Source organism: Dermacentor silvarum, chromosome 2 (genome assembly GCF_013339745.2).
Source record: "Dermacentor silvarum isolate Dsil-2018 chromosome 2, BIME_Dsil_1.4, whole genome shotgun sequence".
NCBI lineage: Eukaryota > Metazoa > Arthropoda > Arachnida > Ixodida > Ixodidae > Dermacentor > Dermacentor silvarum.
The window spans coordinates 148,798,240-148,820,061 of record NC_051155.1 but is presented as its reverse complement, the minus strand read 5'-3'; the positions used below and the strand labels follow the sequence as shown (position 1 = coordinate 148,820,061).

The 21,822-nt window shown below is 46.6% G+C and overlaps 2 protein-coding genes across 2 annotated transcripts in view; one reads left to right on the top strand and one right to left on the bottom strand.

Annotated features, from left to right (window-relative positions):
• LOC119440463 (endothelin-converting enzyme 2-like) overlaps window positions 1-1,167 on the top strand; it is a 48,430-nt gene extending 47,263 nt beyond the window's left edge. Inside the window, exon 7 of the mRNA XM_049662929.1 lies at window positions 1,098-1,167. Within this exon, the coding sequence (XP_049518886.1) occupies window positions 1,098-1,167 (70 nt within the window). The remainder of the gene's footprint in view (window positions 1-1,097) is intronic.
• A 1,825-nt stretch (window positions 1,168-2,992) lies between these two features.
• The window catches only part of LOC119440462 (glucose dehydrogenase [FAD, quinone]), a 51,950-nt gene continuing 33,120 nt past the window's right edge, over window positions 2,993-21,822 (bottom strand). The window contains exons 6-11 of the mRNA XM_049661713.1: window positions 16,575-16,742; window positions 14,377-14,524; window positions 13,787-13,947; window positions 11,337-11,514; window positions 6,879-7,101; window positions 2,993-3,167 (exon numbers count right to left, since the gene is read on the bottom strand). Of these exons, the coding sequence (XP_049517670.1) occupies window positions 3,026-3,167; window positions 6,879-7,101; window positions 11,337-11,514; window positions 13,787-13,947; window positions 14,377-14,524; window positions 16,575-16,742 (1,020 nt within the window). The 3' untranslated portion in view covers window positions 2,993-3,025. The remainder of the gene's footprint in view (window positions 3,168-6,878; window positions 7,102-11,336; window positions 11,515-13,786; window positions 13,948-14,376; window positions 14,525-16,574; window positions 16,743-21,822) is intronic.

Here is a 21,822-nt window from a genome sequence, read left to right as displayed (position 1 = left end):
CGAAACGCACAAGTAAAAAAAAAACCGTCAAGCAACATTATTGATGATCAGGCTCGCGAACTTCCTCGTGCATTAACGTACGTTGCCCCAATCCCTCGCCGGTGGTCGTTGTCGGAGACTTTAACGTAATCATCTCAAAACCGGAAACGAAGCAGTGGTTTATCCACATCGTGCAAGATGTTGGCCTCGGTTAATTCAATGATCCGAGCCATCCAACTACCGTACACGAGTCATGCATCGATTCAACTTTGGCTAAAAACATTTCTCAAATAAGAACTGAAAATGTCAGTGTATATAACAGTGACCACAAAGCAGTTATAGCAGCCATTTCAAAGTAATAAATAAAATATAGGTTTCGTAAACTGCATTCAAACGTGTGTTTGTGACATATATCACTTTGGAGAGCAATGTGCGTAATGAGCGCACATCATGCGATCGGTGTTTGAAAAGTTCGCCTACATTGGGCGCAACATATCTGCAGCTTCGCTCACCAGCCGCCTTCACAGGAATGGATTGGCGGCGACTTTTTTTTTTTTCGCCAGTACTCTACTCATTTCCTTACTTACCTCGACTGCTTACTAGTTAATCCTTCCACCTGTTGTGAATACCAGCACTTTTTGGACGTGGAAACTTCCTATACGGGTCTCGCTGGGTGATTATCTTGGCATTCCATTACGATGTGCCGAATCGTTTCTGGGTTTCTGTGGCCCATATTTGTGCCGCTTTTTTGCTGTCAGTCAGCCAGTTCGGGCCACAAATAGCAAGTAATGCACCTTTGCCTTATCGTGCAGACTTTCTGTGCTGATTTCTTTCTTGTCATTTCGGTAAATTTGCGTGGTATTTTTTGGTTCCTTCCTTTGCATCTAATTTAACGTCTCTGTTTCTCACAATTTTCTTTTTATGACTCTTGCTTGTCTACACACACTTTCAATTACCTTGTACTTGGCTGCCAACGTTCTTGGCCTATTCCTCAATTTTCGTGTCCACGAAATTGAGGCACACATAATCGTGCACTTTAGCTGGTCATGTATTTTCATCCATGTTACTTAGGCTTTCTTAAAAACTAAGCTTCCTCTGGACTTCTCTGGCTTCACAAGAAGCCCAGCCCATGCCACGTTGCACTTCCTGACTGCAGATGTCCCGGACCTTGTTGACTACGAGTATTGAGCCATCCAGAACTACTACGGAGGGAATCGCTTGCGATATCTACAACCCCATCGAAACTAAAGACTGAGGAGGCTACTGCCTGGCGTAGGCTCCAGACAGGCACTTACACGAACCTACACATATTCTATCGCATACGCCCCACATACTACAGGGACGAATGCGCGTGGATCAACCAACCCTATACCCCATTACGTGGGAGTTCACGCTGCACAACATAGAACACCACGACGCGAATACCACAAGGCGCCACAAGGTGCCTAAACACCAGAACACAAGGCGCCCGAACACTACAAGGCGCCCTGCTGTCGAGCTCGGTCCTCGGCCAGCTCAAGTTGATCTACAGAGTGGAGGTGATGGCAAGAGTGAGTGGAGCCCTGTACTAGGGGCCCCGACCATTAGCGATGCCCCTGGGTGGGGGGGGGGGGGGGGGCAACACAAAACTCTGATTATTCTTTCAATAAAGTCCGTCCGTCCGTCCGTCCGTCCGTCCGTCCGTCCGTCCGTCCGTCCGTCCGTCCGTCCGTCCGTTCGTCCGTCCGTCCATCCATCCATCCATCCATCCATCCATCCATCCATCCATCGTCCCTTGTGGTTTGACCGTGGGATCCCAAAGGCAGTAGACCCACCGTCGTCTAGTTAAAATCAGCAGGGTCTTTTTGGTGTAGCACACCGGAACACGCGACCGATGGAGGAGGAGGCGCCTGTGGGGATGCGTCGTCGGGCGTGGTTGACGGTAGCGTGCGGGATCGAACTTCTAGGTTGAATGTCTTCCAAGTACCCTACACATTCCAGCAATTCTAAATAGGTTTATTTCCTGGAAATTGAGACTGGCCAACACGGCGCTAGAACAGAAGCAAGAGTCACGAGCAGCGATACTGTGCCTAGCGCTGGTGATGATTATTGGCTAGCGTTCGTCCTATTCAGTACAGTACATATGTTGTTTTCCCCTCCTTTTATTATTTTTGAAACGTTCTTGATTTCTAGTCAAAATGAAACGTATTTCTTCTAATTCCATTTGATTCTAGGCCCGTCCCCTGTTGTGGGTACGCACCATCAATGAAAGGAAATGAAACCAAGTAGCCGTGTGGCGATTAGTTGCAGCAAGTCAAAAGATGTCAACAACAAAATTACAACAAAGTGTGCATTTATTGGAATGAAACAAACGCCCGAAAGAATCGTTGAGCGGGAAAGAAACATATTCGTTACGCCGCGAAGCGTGACTCTTCATTAGGTGGCGCCTCTGTCTGCTGGGTCTTAAACGTGAACCTTCAGGAACGTGACGAGCCCCCAAATCAGAAGCTCGAAGCAAAACAGCAAAGTTTGGCGGCCGTGAGCAGCGAAAGTATGTAACGAGGAACACTTATCCCTACTACATTTTGCTTGTCATCTCTGTCTGTTTATAACATCAAGCTTAAATATTGCCCCATCTCACCGTAAAGTTGCCCCTTACAAAACTTTAGACGTAATGGCATATGGTTCGTGAAACGAAAATATAGTTTCTTAAGTCAACATTTATTGTTAGGTTAGTTCGTTCATTATATCGGCAACGGTGCCAGTCACGAGGGGATATGCAAGAAATACAAGGCGCTCAAAGGGTGCCTTGCTATCGTCTCAATCTTCTTGTTTGTCCTTGGTTTTGTTTGGCGCCATTTGCTGTCATGTTCCTCTAACTGCATGTGCCTTTTAGCATATGTAGTTTGCTATGCCACTGGGAAACATGAGAACTTCAATCACATTGGTATTGCTCGAATCTTTATGGCAGTGCACAAACGACCACAAATCTTGTGTTGCCTCGTAGGAACCAACTCAGCAAGTCCAAGGCCAGACCATTTATCTTGCCTTCCACTGTGCGGAGTCTTCATTCATGGTCGTTGTCTTCCGCTATCATTGCAGCCGCTTTGCTTCCAATCATCATGGCGGCTGCGTGAGTATTGCCGCTTAGAATTTCGGGCATCACGGAGACGTCAGCCACTCGCAGACCGGTCACGTTGCCTCGGACCCTGAATGTAATTCAAAAGAAAATTTTTGCATGGGGAGTCTAGCAAAGGAAAATATTGAGCAATTAGATCAGAGAGTTCGCGGCACTAAAAAAGTCGCAGTTCCACCCGAAAGCCGAAGCACTGATTGCGATACCAAATTAGTGGACAACTATGCGAAGTAAGGATAGTAGTTTTATCGCCCGTACAAACTTTTAAACATAGGCATACTTACTAAATTAACAAGCATGGTGTTACGCGCACAGAAGCAAACTGAATCCATCTCACTCGATGAACACGGAAACTTGGTGTCAAAACGCTGGAGTAAGTAAGCGCGGCAGTAGCAGTGAGCGATTTGACCTTCGTGAAGCCGCTCGCATCAACGCGAACTATAAGCCGCAAAAACACAGCATAGGGCGGGCTCTTTCTCCGCCGCAGATGGCTTTAAAGATACGGCTGCCCCAGTGGACGCATGCGAGCGCTCGAGCCGCCAAGGCTATACACAATAAAATTGCATATAACGCGTGCGCAATCTCTCCACGAAACGTAATGATTGGGAAGCATGTGTATGCAGTCAACTGCGCACAATGGCACAAGAGGCATAAAAAGCAAAAAAGAAGTGAATGAACCAGCTTCGCTGTGGCTACCCATAAATCGCGCTTCTTAGTTTAAATGCACCAGCGAAGCCACGCTAGCGCACATGTCAGATCCAGATTGGTTTTATTAACACCACTTCTAAAGCTCCAGTTTTGGTTTTGTTTTACCACGGCCTACAACCTCCGCATTCTTCAACCGCGGATAGCAACAGCAACTTTTGCCGTACAAAGCAAGGTTCGACATTTCTCATGATTTCGAACAACTAAGCCTGTCGTTCAGGCACTGGCCAATCTCTCGCAAGTAAAGACGACCGCAGCTGAAAGGAATTCTGTACACGAGAGAAGTAGCGCATGGGAGGTAGTGACACTCGTCCTTCGTCATATTGTTTTTCCTTACTTGACTTCTCGTGATGCATTTGCACACTTGTGCCAACTTGCATGGCGCAAAAAATACAAGATCCACCGCATGCTTCCCTACGGCGTGCGTTAAGTTGAGCGAAATCTTGGAATCTATAACCCAAAGCTATTACAATCTGTTATTATTCCAATCTTTGGTACTTGACTTTGGTGTCATGGTGCTTCACTGCACACACAGTGCTCACTCACTTCCTCTTTTTATTCACCCTTTCCCTTACCCCCAGTGAAGGGTAGCAAACCGGACGTTCTTCTGGTTGACATCCGTGCCTTTCCTCTCTTTGCTTTCTCCTCCTCCTCTTCCGGACATCCAATTTAGGTAAGCGTCGACGCAAGCAACGGGCAGTGACCCGCAGCGTTGTCTGAACAGTCCAATCAAACGCTATCCTCGTTTATAGGAGCAACGTTTGTTCGCTTTCAAAACGAATAACATTGCCCACACTGAGCGGTTTTTTTTTCATATCTAATTGACTGACAAGAGGCGAGGACAACGCTCAAGTGGAGAGGGTTTCGATGGCGCCGAGCCAGCGCCGTGAAAATAGATAGCCGGATAAAGAGAGGCTGCCGGCGTCTCCGATTGGTCCGCTTCCCCTTGCTTAACTTGTGGTGGCTGGTCGAAAATCACGGTGGCGTGCAACAGATGATTAAGAATGCCGCTAGAACGAATCCTCAGCAAGGAAGAGTTGGCAGAGCGATGGCGTATACGCATGCCGAAAGGGTCGATAACGTTTTACTGCCACGCAAAAAGGTTTATCATGCGCAGATAAATGCATGCTCGCCGGCAGGTCCGAGTAGCGAGTGCCTAAGCTATCGGCGGGTAGCCATCTTCTATCCCTTTCGGAACGGATCATTCTCTGGCTATTCAGAAAAAAAAACAGTTTTGTTCGGCATATAATGCATCTTTTACGCGTACGCGTCACTTTGACGCGGTGAGTTTTCACGGTTTTGTGACATCGCGTGACAGACAGGCGAAGTGGACGCAGCCCGAAAACTTTTGACCAATAGCAGAGGGCTAATGGCGAAACGGCTTGAAGTCAGGAATAATTGTTTTTCTTTCATTTGGTTTATCATGCGTAATCAGTGTGTACAAGTTGTATCAGATGGGGAGCTATCGTGGTTATCGTGACGTCGCGTGACACACAGGCGAGTTCAGGGTGGGCGGAAAATGTTTTGACCAACCGTGGAGGGCTGATTGGGCAATTGAAATAGAAACGTTTGGAATAGCTTTACGTTATAGCACCCCTTATGCACATATGGCACAACCTCGAGCAAACGTCTCATCTGCGAGGTACCTACAACGTCTACCACAGGTTCTTTGTGCAGCTGGTTAAGCAGTGTTGCTGCGACAGCTTGAAGCAGCGGATGCGGGAAACCAGCCTGCTGCAACCTTGATACTTGGTGACCGAAGCTTTCCGTTAACCTGTGTGGACAAAACTTTAAAAGAGCCGACCTGAAACATAATTTAGCGATTCCCCTTTTAATAAGTTCTGAATGTGAGGAATCGAACCGTACATCAGTTTCTTGGATCCTGGTATGTATGTCTAGCAGATGCGGCCACTTTCATTGAAAAGTTTGCGAAGGTCTAAAGAAAGGTCGCAGTTTCGCCCGAAAGGCGAAGCATCGATTGCGACAGTAAATTAGTGGATAACTACACGAAACAATGATCGTAGTTTCATTGGCCGTATTGACTTGGAAACAATCGCTTGCCGAATAAATTAACAAGCATAGTGTGGGCGCGCACAGCAAACATGAACACATCCTACTCGATGACCGCGGACACTCGCTCTAAAAACTCAGGCATAAGGAAACGCGGCAGCAACAGCAAGCAAAGTGACCTTCGTGCCGTTGTTTCTCGCTTCAGAGCAAAGTGGGCGCCGAGAACACACAGCACGCTCAAATTCTACGAGCCGCCGGCTTACCTATAGACACTGCCCCCAACACAGATCACTCACAAGTCAGGTTCGCGCGACCTCGCGCCGCCGCCACATACACTTGCAGCCGGAGTAAAATGCTGCCCCATTCCCTCCCCTCACCCCGATGCCTCGCATCGTTGGGTGCCTCGCTCGTTGGCTCCCCTGGCACGCTTTAACTCGCACATACAGCGTAGGGCGCGCGGTGACGGTGCTATCGCCCTCGGACTTTATACGGATCCTCACGGCGACGGGGACGACGATGACGATGACGACGATGGCAGAAATTCACCTATAGTGTCCATATAATTGCTATCTCAATAAAACTGAATGTAATGGGCCTGCTGGATCCCAGACATGAAATTTAGTGAGGAGGAACACTTGCTAAAGCTTCTACGCCCGACATTTAATCGGAAAAACTTCGCAAGGCACACAACTTCCCTAATATTATTCAGTAATTGGCCGCATTTGACTATTTATTAAGTGACAAGCAGCCCAGCCACGAATATTACTGTTTAAATACCGAGAACTTCCGTCTTCGATATTTTTAGCTAAGCCGCACTTACACGCACAGGAACAAAGACGTCTTTCTAACGCAGGATCACCATCGTTGACCCGATAAACTTTCTGAGGGTTCTAAGCTGGTGTAGTTAGCATACGTTCAACATAGCGAGCAGCGCAGACTACGGCAGAGGGGAACGAACAGCGCGTCTGTTCTGTTCGTACGACTTGCTGTAGCCTACACTGTTCGCGATGCTTTCACGCATTCGTGCGCAAATTCATACGCTTTCATTCTCGCTCATTTGTTCACTCACCTAAGGCGTTCGTCCACGACAGCCGAGTCATGTGAACCCATGGGAACTGAGCAACAGATGTGCAGTCCGGGGCTCGCCAAGTGGTGAAGCAGGCATTCGATGTACTCAAGGCTCCACCGTGGTCCCGCGTCAGCGCAAGGCGGAAAGGTCACGTCCCAGGGCTTTGCGCCGATGCTCTTCATGGCCTTCGTGGTCAGTATGCGATCGATGAAGATCTTGGTGCCTGCGATCAGGGGAGCAGATAGACTTTGCCTTCAGCCTCCTGGTAGCCAAAGATGTATGTATGTGATGGTGCACCCCTGTTTTTCAAGCGAATCTTTCTTTCCTAGCCCTTCGCGATATGATTTAGGTGCGCAATTGTTTCGCCCAATACAAGAGTTATGTATCTCATAACGGTGACCCGCAAAGAAGTGCTCACGCGTACTTCGTGTAATCAAGCAATTATTCCCGTTACAAAACCTGGGGCGCTATAACGTAAAATGATTCCAAACTGTTTTGATTCCAAACTCCTGACGTCAAATTTACGCAACCACCGACGCAAGCATCGGGCGGTGACCCGCAGCGTTGTCTGAACAACCTAATCAAAAACTCTCCTCGTTTATAGGAGGTCACCTTTGTTCGCTTTCAAGACCAATAACATTACCCACACTCAGCGGTTTTTCTTATCTAATTGGCTTACAACAGATGACGAGCACGCTCTAGTGGAGAGGGTTTCGATGGGGCCGAGCGAGCACAGTGAAAATATAAAACCGCATGAAGAGGGTGGTTCTGGCTTCTCCGATTGGTCCGCATCGCCTTACTTAGCTTGCGGCGGCTGGTCGAAAATCGCGGCGGCGTGCAACGGAACGTTAAGAATGCCGCTAAAACGGATCCTCAGCAAGGAAGAGTTGAAAAAGCGATGTCGTATACGGGCCGAAAGGGTTCGATAACATTTTACTGCCACGCAAAAAGGTTTATCATGCGCAAATAAATACATGCTCACCAGCAGGTGCGAGTAGCAAGGGCCTGAGCGATCGGCGGGTAGCTATCTTTTCGGAATGGGGCAGTCTGTGGCTATTCAGAAAAATTTTCAGTTTTGTTCGGCATACTAATGCATTTTTTTTCGCGTACACGTCACTTTGACGTGGTGAGTTTTCGCGGTTTTGTGAGGTCGCGTGACAGACAGGCGAAGTGGGCGTAGCCAGCAAACATTGGACCAATAGCAGAGGGCTAATGGTGAAAAGGCGTCGAATCAGACAGACGGACAACGAACTTTATTTCACCCTGAGGAGCTACTGTCAGGACCCCCTAACCGGAGGCTGTTGTAACCGCTGGCCGCGCCCACCTAGAGGACAGAACGCCGTGACGCTCCGCCCTTTCCTGGGCCCTCTGGATAGCCTGAACATGCTTTCGGACTACCGTGCTTCTGATGGCGTCGAATCAGGAATTATTATTTTTCTTTTGTGCGGTATAATCATGCATAATTAGTGTGTACACGTTATATCGTTATATCTTATGGGGGAGCTATCGCGGTTTCCGTGACGTCGCGTGACAGACAGGCGAAGTTGGGAGTGGCCCGAAAATGTTTTGACCAATCGTGGAGGCTGATTGCAGAAATTAGAATCAAAACAGTTTGGAATCATTTTACGTTATAGCGCCCCTGGACACCTAATATTGATTCAGAGCTAACTGTAAAGCGCATAGACCTCACACGTGAACAGCGCAGGATATTTAATGGCCTCACTGATTTTTTTTTCACTCTGCTGTGCTTAGGGTATACCCCATTCTTAGTATGTGCGACTGTGATACAAATGATTTGAAAGATTTAAAAATATTTACATATATGTCGTACTTCTCTGAGCATGCACCTCTCATCAACATTTCTCGTTCAGCGAACATCATACATTGCCTCGGTCATCGTGACACAGAGAGCTGAGAACTACAGGCGAAGAGGTTGTGCGCGTGACTCAAATAAGGTTCGTTGAGCAACACGAGAACAAAGTGAAAGCAGGAGGCAACGTTTCGACAAGGAGCCTTGTATTTTTCAATGCAACATATGCTCGTGTGATTTATGCTCCAACATTGCGGTGGATATGCCTGCTCTCTGTGTTTCACCACTAGCAGCTTTCAAATGTTCAATGTCTTTATTTCGTACTATAAACCCTGCCACATTCAAACTTTTGCGGCACCCCTAGACAATAACTGCGTGCAGCTTCTGCAGCTAATTACAAACACTTACTGCTTCGCATCATTTACTAAGTGTTGCTTTTTCTTTTCATGAGTAATACAATGAGCACTCACATTCCTACCTGCTCTATGGCGTGTTGCAATACGCAAGATGAACGCACTACCAGTCCCCTTTCAGCTCGTGGAGCGTCTTTTGGATTTGGATAGCGAATGAGAAGGCATTAGCGAGTAGCAGGCAAGAGGCGAGAATAATGCCGATCAGGAAGCTATGGAGGCTTCAGCTCGTAGTTGTGCTCGTACTGTGCAAGACTGACTGAAGTGCACATTCGAGCGGTCATTTGGTACGGGTGAAGCAAAAAGATGCACCCAGGTCATAATTCAAATGCATCTAGTTGCTCAGCAACTATGACCGGCCTGTAAATAATGTTTGTTTATTTGCATTTTTACCGAATTTTCAAATATACAGGGCACAAGTGGGAAAAGCAGGTCATATTCCATCTTGAGAGGGTCCCTGCACCAGTTGTGACAGGGAGTCACAACTGGTGCAGCCAAAAATAAGCGTAACTACAATCACAAAATATATTTATTGCTTAGGGCTCACTCAGGTTCAGGCTTACCAAAATTGTACTCACCAATGCTTACTCGAACTCAGACTCACATTACAACTAGACCAATATGGACCATATTTGGACCATATTTGACGCAATCTTGAGCAATGGGATCATGTGTTGTGACTCAAAGGCAGCCCTTCGGAGCTTGCAGTTTGCCTGACGCCATAGGACTCACGAGCAATTGCTACCGAAGAAATGATCATCATCCAGCTCATGTGTAAGGACACGACGAAACATTTCATTGGGTGCCACCGCATAACGGTATTACTGGTAATGACTTTGCCGACGAGGCGGCCCGGTCCAACCACGAAGGTACTGTACCTGAGCGGTTCCGATTCCACTGTCAAGATCCGACGCGACCGCAAGGAAACTTGATTTCCTGGCTCAGACACGCACTAGCTTAGTGGTCTCCCCCTAGTTCCCAGAAGTGTCAACTTCATAAACTTGACCCTTTTTAAAGCTGCAACTGCCATCACGAATTTCCCGCTCTAATGCAGCGTTGTTATGCCACCTTTGGATCGGGGTTGCATTCACGAAAGCATGCTCGTTGCGCATTGGAGTGGTTGGCACACGGATACGTTCGACTCCTGTGGGAGCGAAGAAACTACTGAACACGCCCTGTGCTCCCGCTTTCTCTATGAGCCTCCAGTACCGCCCTCTCCGGACAGCATTAAACCGGCTGGTCTCAAGACCGCTTTCAGAAGCCAAGATCCTTGGACCATGGCCATCCGCGTCGCTGGAGCAGAAAACAGCGAAGGCGTTGCTGAAGTAGTTGAAGATGACAGGTTTCTGCGGCCGTATGTGTTCTCTACCTTCCCTTCTTTCTAGCTTTTCACCCCCTCCTCCAGCTCGGGGTATCAAATCGGTCGTGCGTCTTATTAACCTATCTGCTTTTTCTTGCTTCTCTCTATGTTTAGTGACTGTTTGGCAAAATCCACAACCTTATTATTATACATGTATATTTAGCACAGTTGCAAAACACTTCGTTGAGCAAGTGAGCCCTGCGGCTTCTTTCTTCCTTTCTTTCATTCTTTCATTCTTTATTTCTTTCCTTCTTCAGTTAGTAGGCATAATATGGGAAGTAGAGCGTGTGGGTTAGCGCAGTTAAAATATACCATAATATGGGAAGTTTGGCAACTTCAAGGACAGAGGCCGCCGACCGGTATATTTAAACTTTTTCATTCTCCTCATGTAAACATCTGCACAATTCAGTGATCCCTGTGAAAACTTCAGCATCAGCAACTGATTGTATACGCAAATAGTTTTGGGCATTCGTCGTTTCGCTTTCAGTTCACACCGAAATTTATGTACGCCTATTGAAAGCTATTTATATACGCCTATTTGTATGTCGTAGTCACGATACTGCCAATAATTATGGTTTAGCAATTGGAATGAACGGCACTTTCAGTTTGTTCCAAGTTAGCTGTTCTTTGCGATTGGCGAATATTTCTCAAACTAAGCTCCACGCGTAGACGAGATTTCGATGCACGTTAAAGAACCACAGGTATTCAAAATAAATTCCGGGGCAGTCACTACGACATGCCTGATTATCAGATCGTGGTTTACGCACATAATTCTCCGAAATTTATTTAGCTTTATTCATGTATCCTGCACACCAGTTTATTTTCGCATGTAATGAATGCATCCGACAATCTGCCAGCCTCGTGTACGAGCAACCTACCTTCAGCGGCCGCTTTGGCGTCATCTGGGTGTTCGAGCAGATGAAGATCGATCTCCGGATAATCATTTGGGTCAGAGGAATGCAGCGTGATGGTACCGCGTGACTTAGGTCGGTTGTGAATGATCCCCACCCTGAAGCCAGGCACATTGTCATTCGGTCCCAAATATTTGTCGTAAGCCTGCATTCAGTAAATGCATGGTGCAAAATCAGTTATTGGGGATCTGTGATCGAGGGTCCCGTTGCAGTCTTTGACTTTGGGACCCTCGTCTGTATAGTATCGTTTACATAATCATTGTATTGAATGGATAATAAACTGAAACTGAAACTGAAACTTGTAGCTTCACTAGCATGCATGCGACTGTTGCTTGTTGTATGGTACTCAATGCTGTAAAGCTTTGTTAAATTCCCGCGCAAACACAATGGACGAAGAGGACGAGATGCAGGACGACGAGTTATCCTTGTTGAGCCCTCAAGAAAATACGCGTATAAGGCACTGTTCAGAATGCGCGACGATCTCGTACGTGTAACTCTACATATTTATGCAGACACCCTGTAAGCTTCTAGTTTGATATTTCTTGTTGATGAATAGTTTTATGCAAACCAAGCAACCAGTTCCAAAGTGTGAGGTGACATATGGGCTGGTAAAAGAGTGTATATAGACGTAAACGACAAATCAAAGACCGTCGACGAGGTGTGTAGGCATTCTAATGAGCTACCAAATAACTTTTTTAATGATTTTGCTTCTCACCTTGTATATTCGCGCGGTAATTTGATAATGATGTTGCGTCAAGCTCTCTATCACGAATAATGAACAGAACGAGCGCATGATGCGCTCTCCGATTGTCGCCTTATGAGAACCGACAAAACTGTGATGGTAGCGCTTAATTAAGGCTCATTCACACTAGCCCGACACGACACCGATCTTGGTCTGCCGACTGTTGGCGACAGCATCCAGCCGTTGGCCACAGCGTTTCCTGTTCTTTCAACTGCTGTCGCCAACAGTCGGCACACCAAAATCGGTGTCCTGTCGGGCTAGCGTGAATGCGCCTTTACCGCTATGTGGCGTGGTCTTCCAGCAACTTTCCGCGGTTAACAGAAATAAGCAGCTTCCGGTGAAACAAGTAACAACGCCGTCCATAGCGCTGTTTCAAGCGAAGGTCAATCTCACTGCTTAGTTAGTTCCTTCTCAACGAGTTGTCAAGCTCACAAAAATAATTGCTTTAGTTAGCGCACGTTAATGGACACAGCGGGTGGATGAGGAACACCCTTTTAGACGCAGGGGTAAAGTGTAGTACGTGACCTTACGTGTCGCAGTATGGAAGTCGTTATGGTGTTGCGCCTCTGACCTGCAGGTCGCGGGTTTGGTCCCCAGCCATCGGGGCCGCTTTGTATAGTTGCGAAATGGAAGAACGCTAGTGTGGGTTGATTTAGGAGAAGGTTAAAGAACCCCAGGTGTTCAAAACTATTCCGGAGTTCCCCACTACGGCGTGCCTCATAATCATACAGTGGTCTTGACACGTAAAACCGTGAAATTTATTTAGGTACGTGCGCGGAGGCGCAGGTAACTGGTCAATAAATCCTCATATGCCACCTTGTGGCATCAAGGCTGCCAACGCCGAGGCCCTAGCTGTGTAGTGATTCTTGGATGATTGTAGTGATTCTTGGACAGATGGTTCTTGGATACCTAAACAAAACCAAACAGAACTTAAACCTTGTTTCATCTCTGGCCAGATTAGAACGCAACATCCCATGTTATAACACCAGGTCCCCGGAATACTGGCATGTGCCGCATGTGCGTTCAACTTATGGTAACCAGATGATTTGTTACACTCTCCCCACTTTGCTGAATAATCTCAGATCTGTGTCCATTGATGTATTTAATTGTTCTGGCAGAGAACTGTATAATTTCTACTGCCCCAAGAAATCGGTTTGACTATATATGTAATCTATTTTGTTCAAGAGCTGTATGTATCTATGTATCCATATTGTTCGTTTTTCCCGAATTGTTTGATGTGTGAAGCAAAATGCTCTCAATCTCTCTTTCCTTTCTCTCTTCCGTTTTTTTTTCTTTTTCTCCTCTTCTTTTTCTCCCATCTGTTTCATCTGTTCGCTTCTTGCTGTCTGCTGCCTTCTGGTTGTTAGGACTAGTCAAGTTGCTGTTCGTAGCAACTTTTTTCTAATCCCTTGGAACCTTCTACCACTTATTTTCATGAATAAAGGTATTATTATTATTATTATTATTATTATTATTATTATTATTATTATTATTATTATTATTATTATTATTATTATTATTATTATTATTATTATTATTATTATTATTATTATTATTATTATTATTATTATTATAGTGAACGAGAACAATATCCGGGTGGCTAGATTTTTCGTTAGTAACACATAATCGTGCACCTTGAATCCGTTTTCGTATACTCAGGGCGCGCAGCGCTAACCTCTGGCAACACGCCGAAGTTGAGTATCTCGGCTCTTGCAAGTTGACTAGCTGGTTGAGACGAAGCGATGGCCAGCTCGATGTCAGGAGAATCGGGACCCACTGCGTACTGGGTGCTGAGAAACTGGACAGCCTCGATAGCCGTCGGTATGGTGATTATCCCTGGTGGCAGTAATTATGCCAACACAGAAAGAAACAAAATAAAAATGTGATTAGTGTCAACGTCCCCCTGCTGCTCACAAGTAACAGATAACCTTCTGTGGATCTATTGTTCGCAACGTAGATCCCTTTCCCTGTTGTGCTTCATCGAACACAACAAATAATACATTTATATAAACCATGCATGCTTCACACGTTTCAGTGCCGCTGGTCACACTTTCGAATTAACAAAAGGATCATGTTTTTCCGCAAGGACCAAGTTACAACTCGTTTTGTTGGCATCAAGCGTCGCATTTGAGAACCGGGCTCATATTTACATGCATCGCCCGGTAGGCTGTGTATTCGCCTCTATATTTTTTTCCATGACGTGGTAATATGACACAGCGAATAAATCACTTTCGTTCATCGGGATCGCTTCAAACGTGGATTTACCACTTCTGTTGCTGTCGTATTGTGCAATATCTTCTAAGCTGAAAAGCGACATCCCCACTTGCCAGTCGGTTCTGACAGGCATTGCCGTAAATAGGAAGGAGTGTTCTTGTATGCTGCGCCCTACAGGAAGGTCGGCCACCACTGGAATCTGCACAAGTAATCCATAACACTTCACTGTCACAACACCATACAATTTAAGGTGCCTATAAAATCACCGAAATGGGAAGATCTCTGATACTGCCACACAGGAGTTGACAGTACAATTGTCAAAAGAAATTCATCGCGGGTAGTGGGCTCCTTGGGTGAATATCGCCAAACAATCAAGGCCACCACCAGGGCGTCGTTTCAAGAGAGCCACGAACGGACACAGATCGCGTACTACGACCACATAGGGGCAGAAAACAAAGGACTATATAAAAAAGATATAAAAATCCACGAGCTGTACCCTATCGACCTCCTCGTAAAATACTTATGCTTCCTCCCGCGACAACATTTAACCCTTTCAGGCCCAAATTAATTCTGTTCATTGTAAAAAATTGGTCATTACAATTTGAGATGTACATGATCGTGGCAGTTAAAAAAAGTTAAAAAATCTGTGCTCACACTTTTCAATCAAAACTTATTAGGTCATTCCAAATGGAATCAGTGGGACTTGGTGGACTTGAAATGCGTCGTTTCAAGCAGTACGTGAAAAGTCTATTTTAGATGAAACTCTTTGAAGCAATTCTTTCCTTTGTTGAGGCAGAGGTGCGTGTCACACTTCTCGCACCGAATGCGGGAGTAAGAGCACATTCTTCTTTATTTTTTCTAGTCTGCGCAATGACTTCTTTTTCATCGGATGAATCAATGTCACCTCAAGGGATCTGCACAAGCTTCGCAACTTCTTTCTTTTTCCAATGAAACTCGCATGCGCTGATTGTCGCCATCTGTTCCGAAAGAAATTGTTTCCTTATTACGGAGGAATTTCCCCCAAAGAAAGGTTTATCTACACGGCATAAGCTCATATTAACAGCATAAAATCACAAAAAGCTGAGCAAGGCTCCACCAATAATACAGGCTCCTGACGCGATAATGATCCATCAGGTAACACGCGCCCAAAACATGGCCAAGTACGGCATGGAAACGCCGTTTGAGCGCGAACAAACACGCGGTTTAGTCAGTGAGGTAACGTCAATCGAAAATGTATTCGGGGCCGCTACGTCCCAATGATTCCATTTGGAATCATCAAGATTTGCAAAGGTCTCCGGTACCCGCAAATACTTTTCGCCTGAATAAATTTACTGCGAAGGGATAGCACAGCACCTAATAGTCCAAAACCAAATGTTCGAGACAAAAATAAAATAATTGTCGTACCTCTGCACAGTGAAAAGAGGAGGGGATCTCAGCGAATGGCGGGAATAGCGCAAGCGATTGTTTTACTTTTTTTCGTTCAGATATGACAGCACTTCCTTGAGTCGACCAGCTTGCCAGCATATGCAGAGCAAGGGCTTAATATGAGTTGTAGCGTAAGAACAACCTTTCTTTTTCAACCCGTGGTTGCCCACGGAGCTACAATATTGATGATTCCATTTGGAATCACTGGGCCTTAAAGGGTTAAAGAAAGTGGTCCTTTTTTTCTCGTACTTACAACATCCACAAACGAAAAAAAATTATGACTGGTTTAGATAAAATAAGAAAATAAAATCCAAAATAAACTGTATTGGTAGTCCTTTTTTGTTCACTTCATTAAGTGACCCGTTCGCTTTCAGTACAACTAAAAAAGTAATATATATATATATATATATATATATATATATTATCGGAAATATATATTATTGCATTTCTGCATTTCTGCTCATCCTGAACTGGAATCGGGACGCTCTGAAACCGTGTGATCCCGAATGAAAATAAAATACATTTGTTTCCCTGGTAACGAGAAAGCAGTCTTCTGAACATATAAAACATTTGCTTGCGCCACCCGCACCCATACTGAATGCTCAGCAGCGCCCATTGCCATTGCCTACGCCGACATGAAAGCATCTCTACCGCCCTTGACTGCGCGCGATTTTCTCGAAACAGGTGATTCCTGTCATATAATGTGATTTGAATTAAGTATTCTACACGCGCAATCATGCAGCAGTGGAACCTCCTTGACTTGGCAAAGTACGTTCTCAAGGTCACCGTGGAATGTTGTCAAAAATGGCGCAGGAGAGCCCGACCTGCAGCCGCTCCAGATCCTCTCTTGGTCCCACACCGGACAGCAGCAGAAGATGGGCAGATCCTATGGTGCCAGCAGAGAGGATCACCTCTCGTCTGGCAGAAACGTTCTGCGCCTTGCCGTACCTTGTGAACGTGACGCCCACCGCATGGTTGCCTTCGAAATTTACCTGCGTACCCGGAAGACAGAATGCATTTCTTGGTTGCTTCAAAGTTATAGGTACGGAAAAGGTTGTGTGGAATATTCACAACACACATTGTTCTGTAATCCCGTTCATCCCGTTCATATTTCGGCTTTAAAATCGTGCACGACATGACAACACGACAACTAGTGCACAATACAAGCACCAACTTACACCTATACGTTTATTTGACAAGCAGCGTCCGAAACTTAAAAGGGAGCTCAGCGTGCACAAATATCGATCCCAAGCCTTGTAACAGTTGTCTAATCAAAGGCCGAACAAGGGAAGCCTCCGACAATGTTTCGACAGGAGACTGCATTCGCCAACACGAAGACAAGTCGCTTTGCCTGAACGCTAGCTTCTGGCGCTCAGCTGATTGAACGGTCGACCCTTTGCAAAAGCAAACGTCCTGTGTGCATGGCCCCACCTATAATCAAACCGGCAGGCTACACGCGTGTTAATTTTAAAAAAACCATTGAAATCAACGGGCCTGAGAAGTCGCTTATACTCTTGGCAAAAGCTTGCGAGCGCAATTATTATTATTATTATTATTATTATTATTATTATTATTATTATTATTATTATTATTATTATTATTATTATTATTATTATTATTATTATTATTATTATTATTATTATTATTATTATTATTATTTCATTCGAAAACATACATTTGACAGGAAAGGGCAAGCGAGAAGTAGGCTGGCAACTGCCACCGGAAGGGGCGCAAGAAAACACATTCATGTACACGCACGCACTCACATATACACCCAAAACAGTATACCCCATTTTCACTCAGAGCACCTGCGTGAAAAACGGATCTACTTTTTTGGGCGTGCGTGCAAGTGAATGTGTTTTCTTTGGCTCTGAAGCAGTTACCAAGATGTATTACCAACAAGCCCAGCTACAAGTTTTTCAACGCTTATGATACCCTAGGTGCTATAACGTAAAGCTATTCCAAACTTTTCTATTCCAATTAGGCAATCAGCCCTCCACGATTGGTCAAAAAATGTTTGGGCCACCCCACCTTCGCCTGTCTCTCACGCGACGTCACGAAAAGCACGATAGCTCCCCATCTAATATGACGTGCACACACTGATTATGCATGTTTAAACCGGACAAAAGAAAAAGAATTATTCGCCATTAGCCCTCTGCTATTGGTCTAAAGTTCTCGGTCTGCGCTCACTTCACCTGTCTGTTACGCGATGTCACAATACCGCGAAAACTCGCCGTGTCATAGCGACGTGTACGCGTTAAAGATGCATTAATGTGCCGCACAAAACTTAATTTTTGTCTAAATAGCCAGACAATGCCCCGTACCGAAAGGAATAGAAGATGGCAGCCCGCAGATCAATCAGTCACTCGCTACTCGCACCCACCGGGGAGCATGGATTTATTTGCATATAATGAACCTTTTTTTTGCGTGGCAGTAAAACGTTATCGGGTCCTTTCAGCACGAATACGACACCGCTCTGCCAAATCTTCCTTGCTTAGGATCCGCTTTAGCGGCATTCTTAATCTCCCGTTGCACGCCGCCGCGATTTTCTACCTGCCACCGTAGTATAAGTAAGGTGAAGCGGACCAATCGGAGACGCCAGCACCACTTCCTTCATCTGGTTATCTAGTTTCACTGCGCTAGCTCGACCCCATCGAATTCAAACGTGGAACTCCTTGTCAGCCAAATATATAAGAAAAACCGCTCAGTGTCGGAAATGTAATTCGTTTTCAAAGCGAACAAAGGGTGCCCTCCTATAAACGAGGAGAGCGTTTTGTTAGGCCGTTCAGGCAACGCTGCCTGTCACCGCCCGATGTTTGCGTCGGCAGTTACGTAAATTTGACGTCAGAAGATTGGAATAAAAACACATTCGAAAAGTTTTACGTTATATATATATATATATATATATATATATATATATATATTACTGTATACGTTAACTCTTTCCTGTTAACTTGTTTTTTTTTAACACTTCCTACCTTTTCCCTCGTCCGTCTGGTGGACCTTCCTCTCTTACCTTGTTTTCTCTCCCTCTCTCTCATGCTGAGCCTTTCCTTATGCGCCCGCTGTCGGTCACTTCAAGACTAAATCTACCCGTGGCACTTTTTGTCTGCTTATCTAATCATGATCATTGAAATAAACACATAAAACCGCAGCTTTCCGCCGTGGAAAGTAAACGAGGTTTCGGTGACACAATGACGAGCATGCTTACAGATATAAAAAGCTCTGAACAATACACGGGCAAGCATGTCATACCCCACGCCGGATGCTGGTATTAGCAACCAACGGCTAATACGCGGAAGCTCTACAGTGAACCAGCAAATGTGACGTGAATTTGCTAAGGATCAATAATTCGTCTTGTGCTCGAGACACAATTCTTGTGTGCTCGAGGCAAAGCGTGCCCGAGGCACACTTGCGTTGTCGCCTTGGGCGTCAGTGTTGTCGTGCTGTTCTACTATTGACAACGCAGTCCTGGCCCGCGCGTGGAAGGTTCGACGGCTTTCAGAGGAGGCGTAAGCGCGTTTGGCTGCAAAAGCGACAAAGCCAAGTGGAAGCACCACCATGCTCCACTCAATCGGCTCTGCTGGAGAGAAGGCAGCATTCGGGCTTCTAGTGCTTGCATGGGAAGAAGAAGAAATAAACTTTATTATAAAGTGAAAGGATTGATGTGGTTGGGGCCCGTGGTCTAGGGCCCCAATGGCTTCCGCCACCACTCGTGCTCGCCTAATTAGGGCCAGCCACCCAAGGCTCGGAGCGAGCGACGAAGGATCGCCGCCCACTGCACATTTGTTGGTGGGGTGGTATTTTAGCACAGGGATGTTCATTGGTAGTCTTTGGCACTCTATCGTACCACGCAACATCGTCGGTGGTGCACAGCAGCCTGGACAGCTAGCTGGTGGGGTATAATGTTGGGGGAAACTTGAGAAGGAGGAGGTTAGGGTACGAGTTGGCTTGAAGCCGTCTCGGGGAGAGGGTTTCGTTCCGGGTGAGGGATTGTGGTTGAGGATGATATCGCAAGCGCCCTAGTCTGTTTGCTAGGGTTGGGGCTTCGGCTAGTTGGTTCATTGTGCGAAAGTATGGGAACAGCGCATAATTAGTTGCCAGTGAACAGCGCAAAATGATTTGTAAGTCAGTGCCGTGTTCTTCCTTTCTTCGTCTTGTGTTCCGTCAATTTTGCGCTGTTCCCTTACCTTCACGCCTAGTTTGTTTTAATGTCGAGTGTCACGGTATGCGCTTGGCAAATTGTGGGAGGCTTCCTCTGGGTTGGTGACCTCACTGCCAGCAGCCCGGCCGGTTAGCTCTCGCGCTAACCGCATGAGCGCAGTCATTTCGCGACAGCGAGGCGTGACCAGGTGTCCAATCAGCCCGATGAGTGTTAATGAGGCATCTGGATTTGCGGGCAGCTATCGTGTGCTTTTTTTCACGCCACAGTTGAGCACTGTGGGACCAAATGCAGTCATAATGCGTTACGAAGGTTCTTGCTTTCACTCTACACCACAATGCATCAGTTTGGTGTCCCCAGCGCTTACAGTCAGTGCAAAAAGCGCTGGCGACCATGCGATTCGAGTATCGCGTTTCAATTGCTGAGCACTGTACGCGCTGTTGCCTACAGACCGCACATATACAGACTTTCCACCTGAAAAACGCGATGCCGCGATGAACAACGATTGGATTGAATGGCCTAACCAGTTTCAGTAATGTTTCAGTAACTGTTGGTGCACCCAAAAAATGTCACAGTTTCGCCCTAAGGGCGAGGCAATGAATGCGATAGCAACACAGCAATGTCATACGAAGTAAGGTGAGCGGCTTTGGTAGCAATATGAATTGTAGTAAACATGAGCTGATTAAGTAAGCAGGTGTGCTGCGGCGTAAGTAGACCGACATGAAGAGCGACTCGATGACCACGAGAAGGCGCGTGTCAAACGGTGGTGTTGATGAAAAGCGCTTCCCGTGGGCAGCGCGTGCGAAGGGACACACCTGTAGTGCTTCACTGCCGATCCGGGCAGCATTGCATGTGTAGCGTGCGTTGGAAAATGTGGCCCGACTATTACTAACTGAATGAACAAGCGTGGTGTGAGCGCGCACAAACAAACAAGAATAGATCACACTGAATGACTGCAGACAACGACTGTCAAAACGCTGGCAGCGAGCGCATACGCCGCCGCGGGCGAAGGTACGTGCGGTCTATCGCTTCAACGGAAACTGAGCGGCGAATGCACGGCGCATAAAGGTCAGAGCCGTGTGGAGATAAGAGACGGTGCGGGCGAGCGAGCGACGAGCGCGGTTGTTGGCAGAGTAGAAGTGCGCCCCCCCCCCCCCGCGCTCCCTTCGGCGCTGGCTTCCCGCTTCCTTGCTTGCGCGTGGGTGATTGAGTGCGTTCGCTCTCCGTGATAGCGCGCGTCCCCGCACGCTTCCGCTCGGGCATACGGCGCGCGGCGAAGATTTTATCTATAGGGAACCTCACGGCGACGGTGACGACGACGGCGACGGCAGAAATCCGGTTGAAGTGTCCATATAATTGCTATCGCAATAAAACGCAGCATGTTTGATCAGACTTGGTTTCACGGCAGCGCCTGCTGCGCGCGGCCCGGCCGCCACATGCCATTACATTCGTGGCGCCGCCGCATGAAGGCGCCACCGGTTCAAATTCAGCCCGCGCCCGGTGCCTATTGAGAATATGTTTAAATTCGTAGCTGGAAAATCGTGGGGACCATCCGTGCGCTCCATGCTACAGCTATACACGGCACTTTTTCTCGGATTCCTGCGGTACAGTCTTCCTGTCTTGTCCAACACATGCAAGGCTAATATCCTTGCACTACAGAGCGTACAAGCCCAATCACTTTGGACATGTCTTGGCCTCCCGAGATGTTCATCGAAAGCTGCAACGATTTTCATTTCACAGGAGCACCCGATCACCACTGATATCGTCAGTGAGACGCTAAGAGCGCACATTCGACACATTTCACGGCTACCATCTCATCATTTAGCCGATTTTCCAGTGCGAAGACCACAGGCTACATTCTGTAGTATTGTGACAAGACACCATGCCTCAATACCATCTGGCTTCAAGCC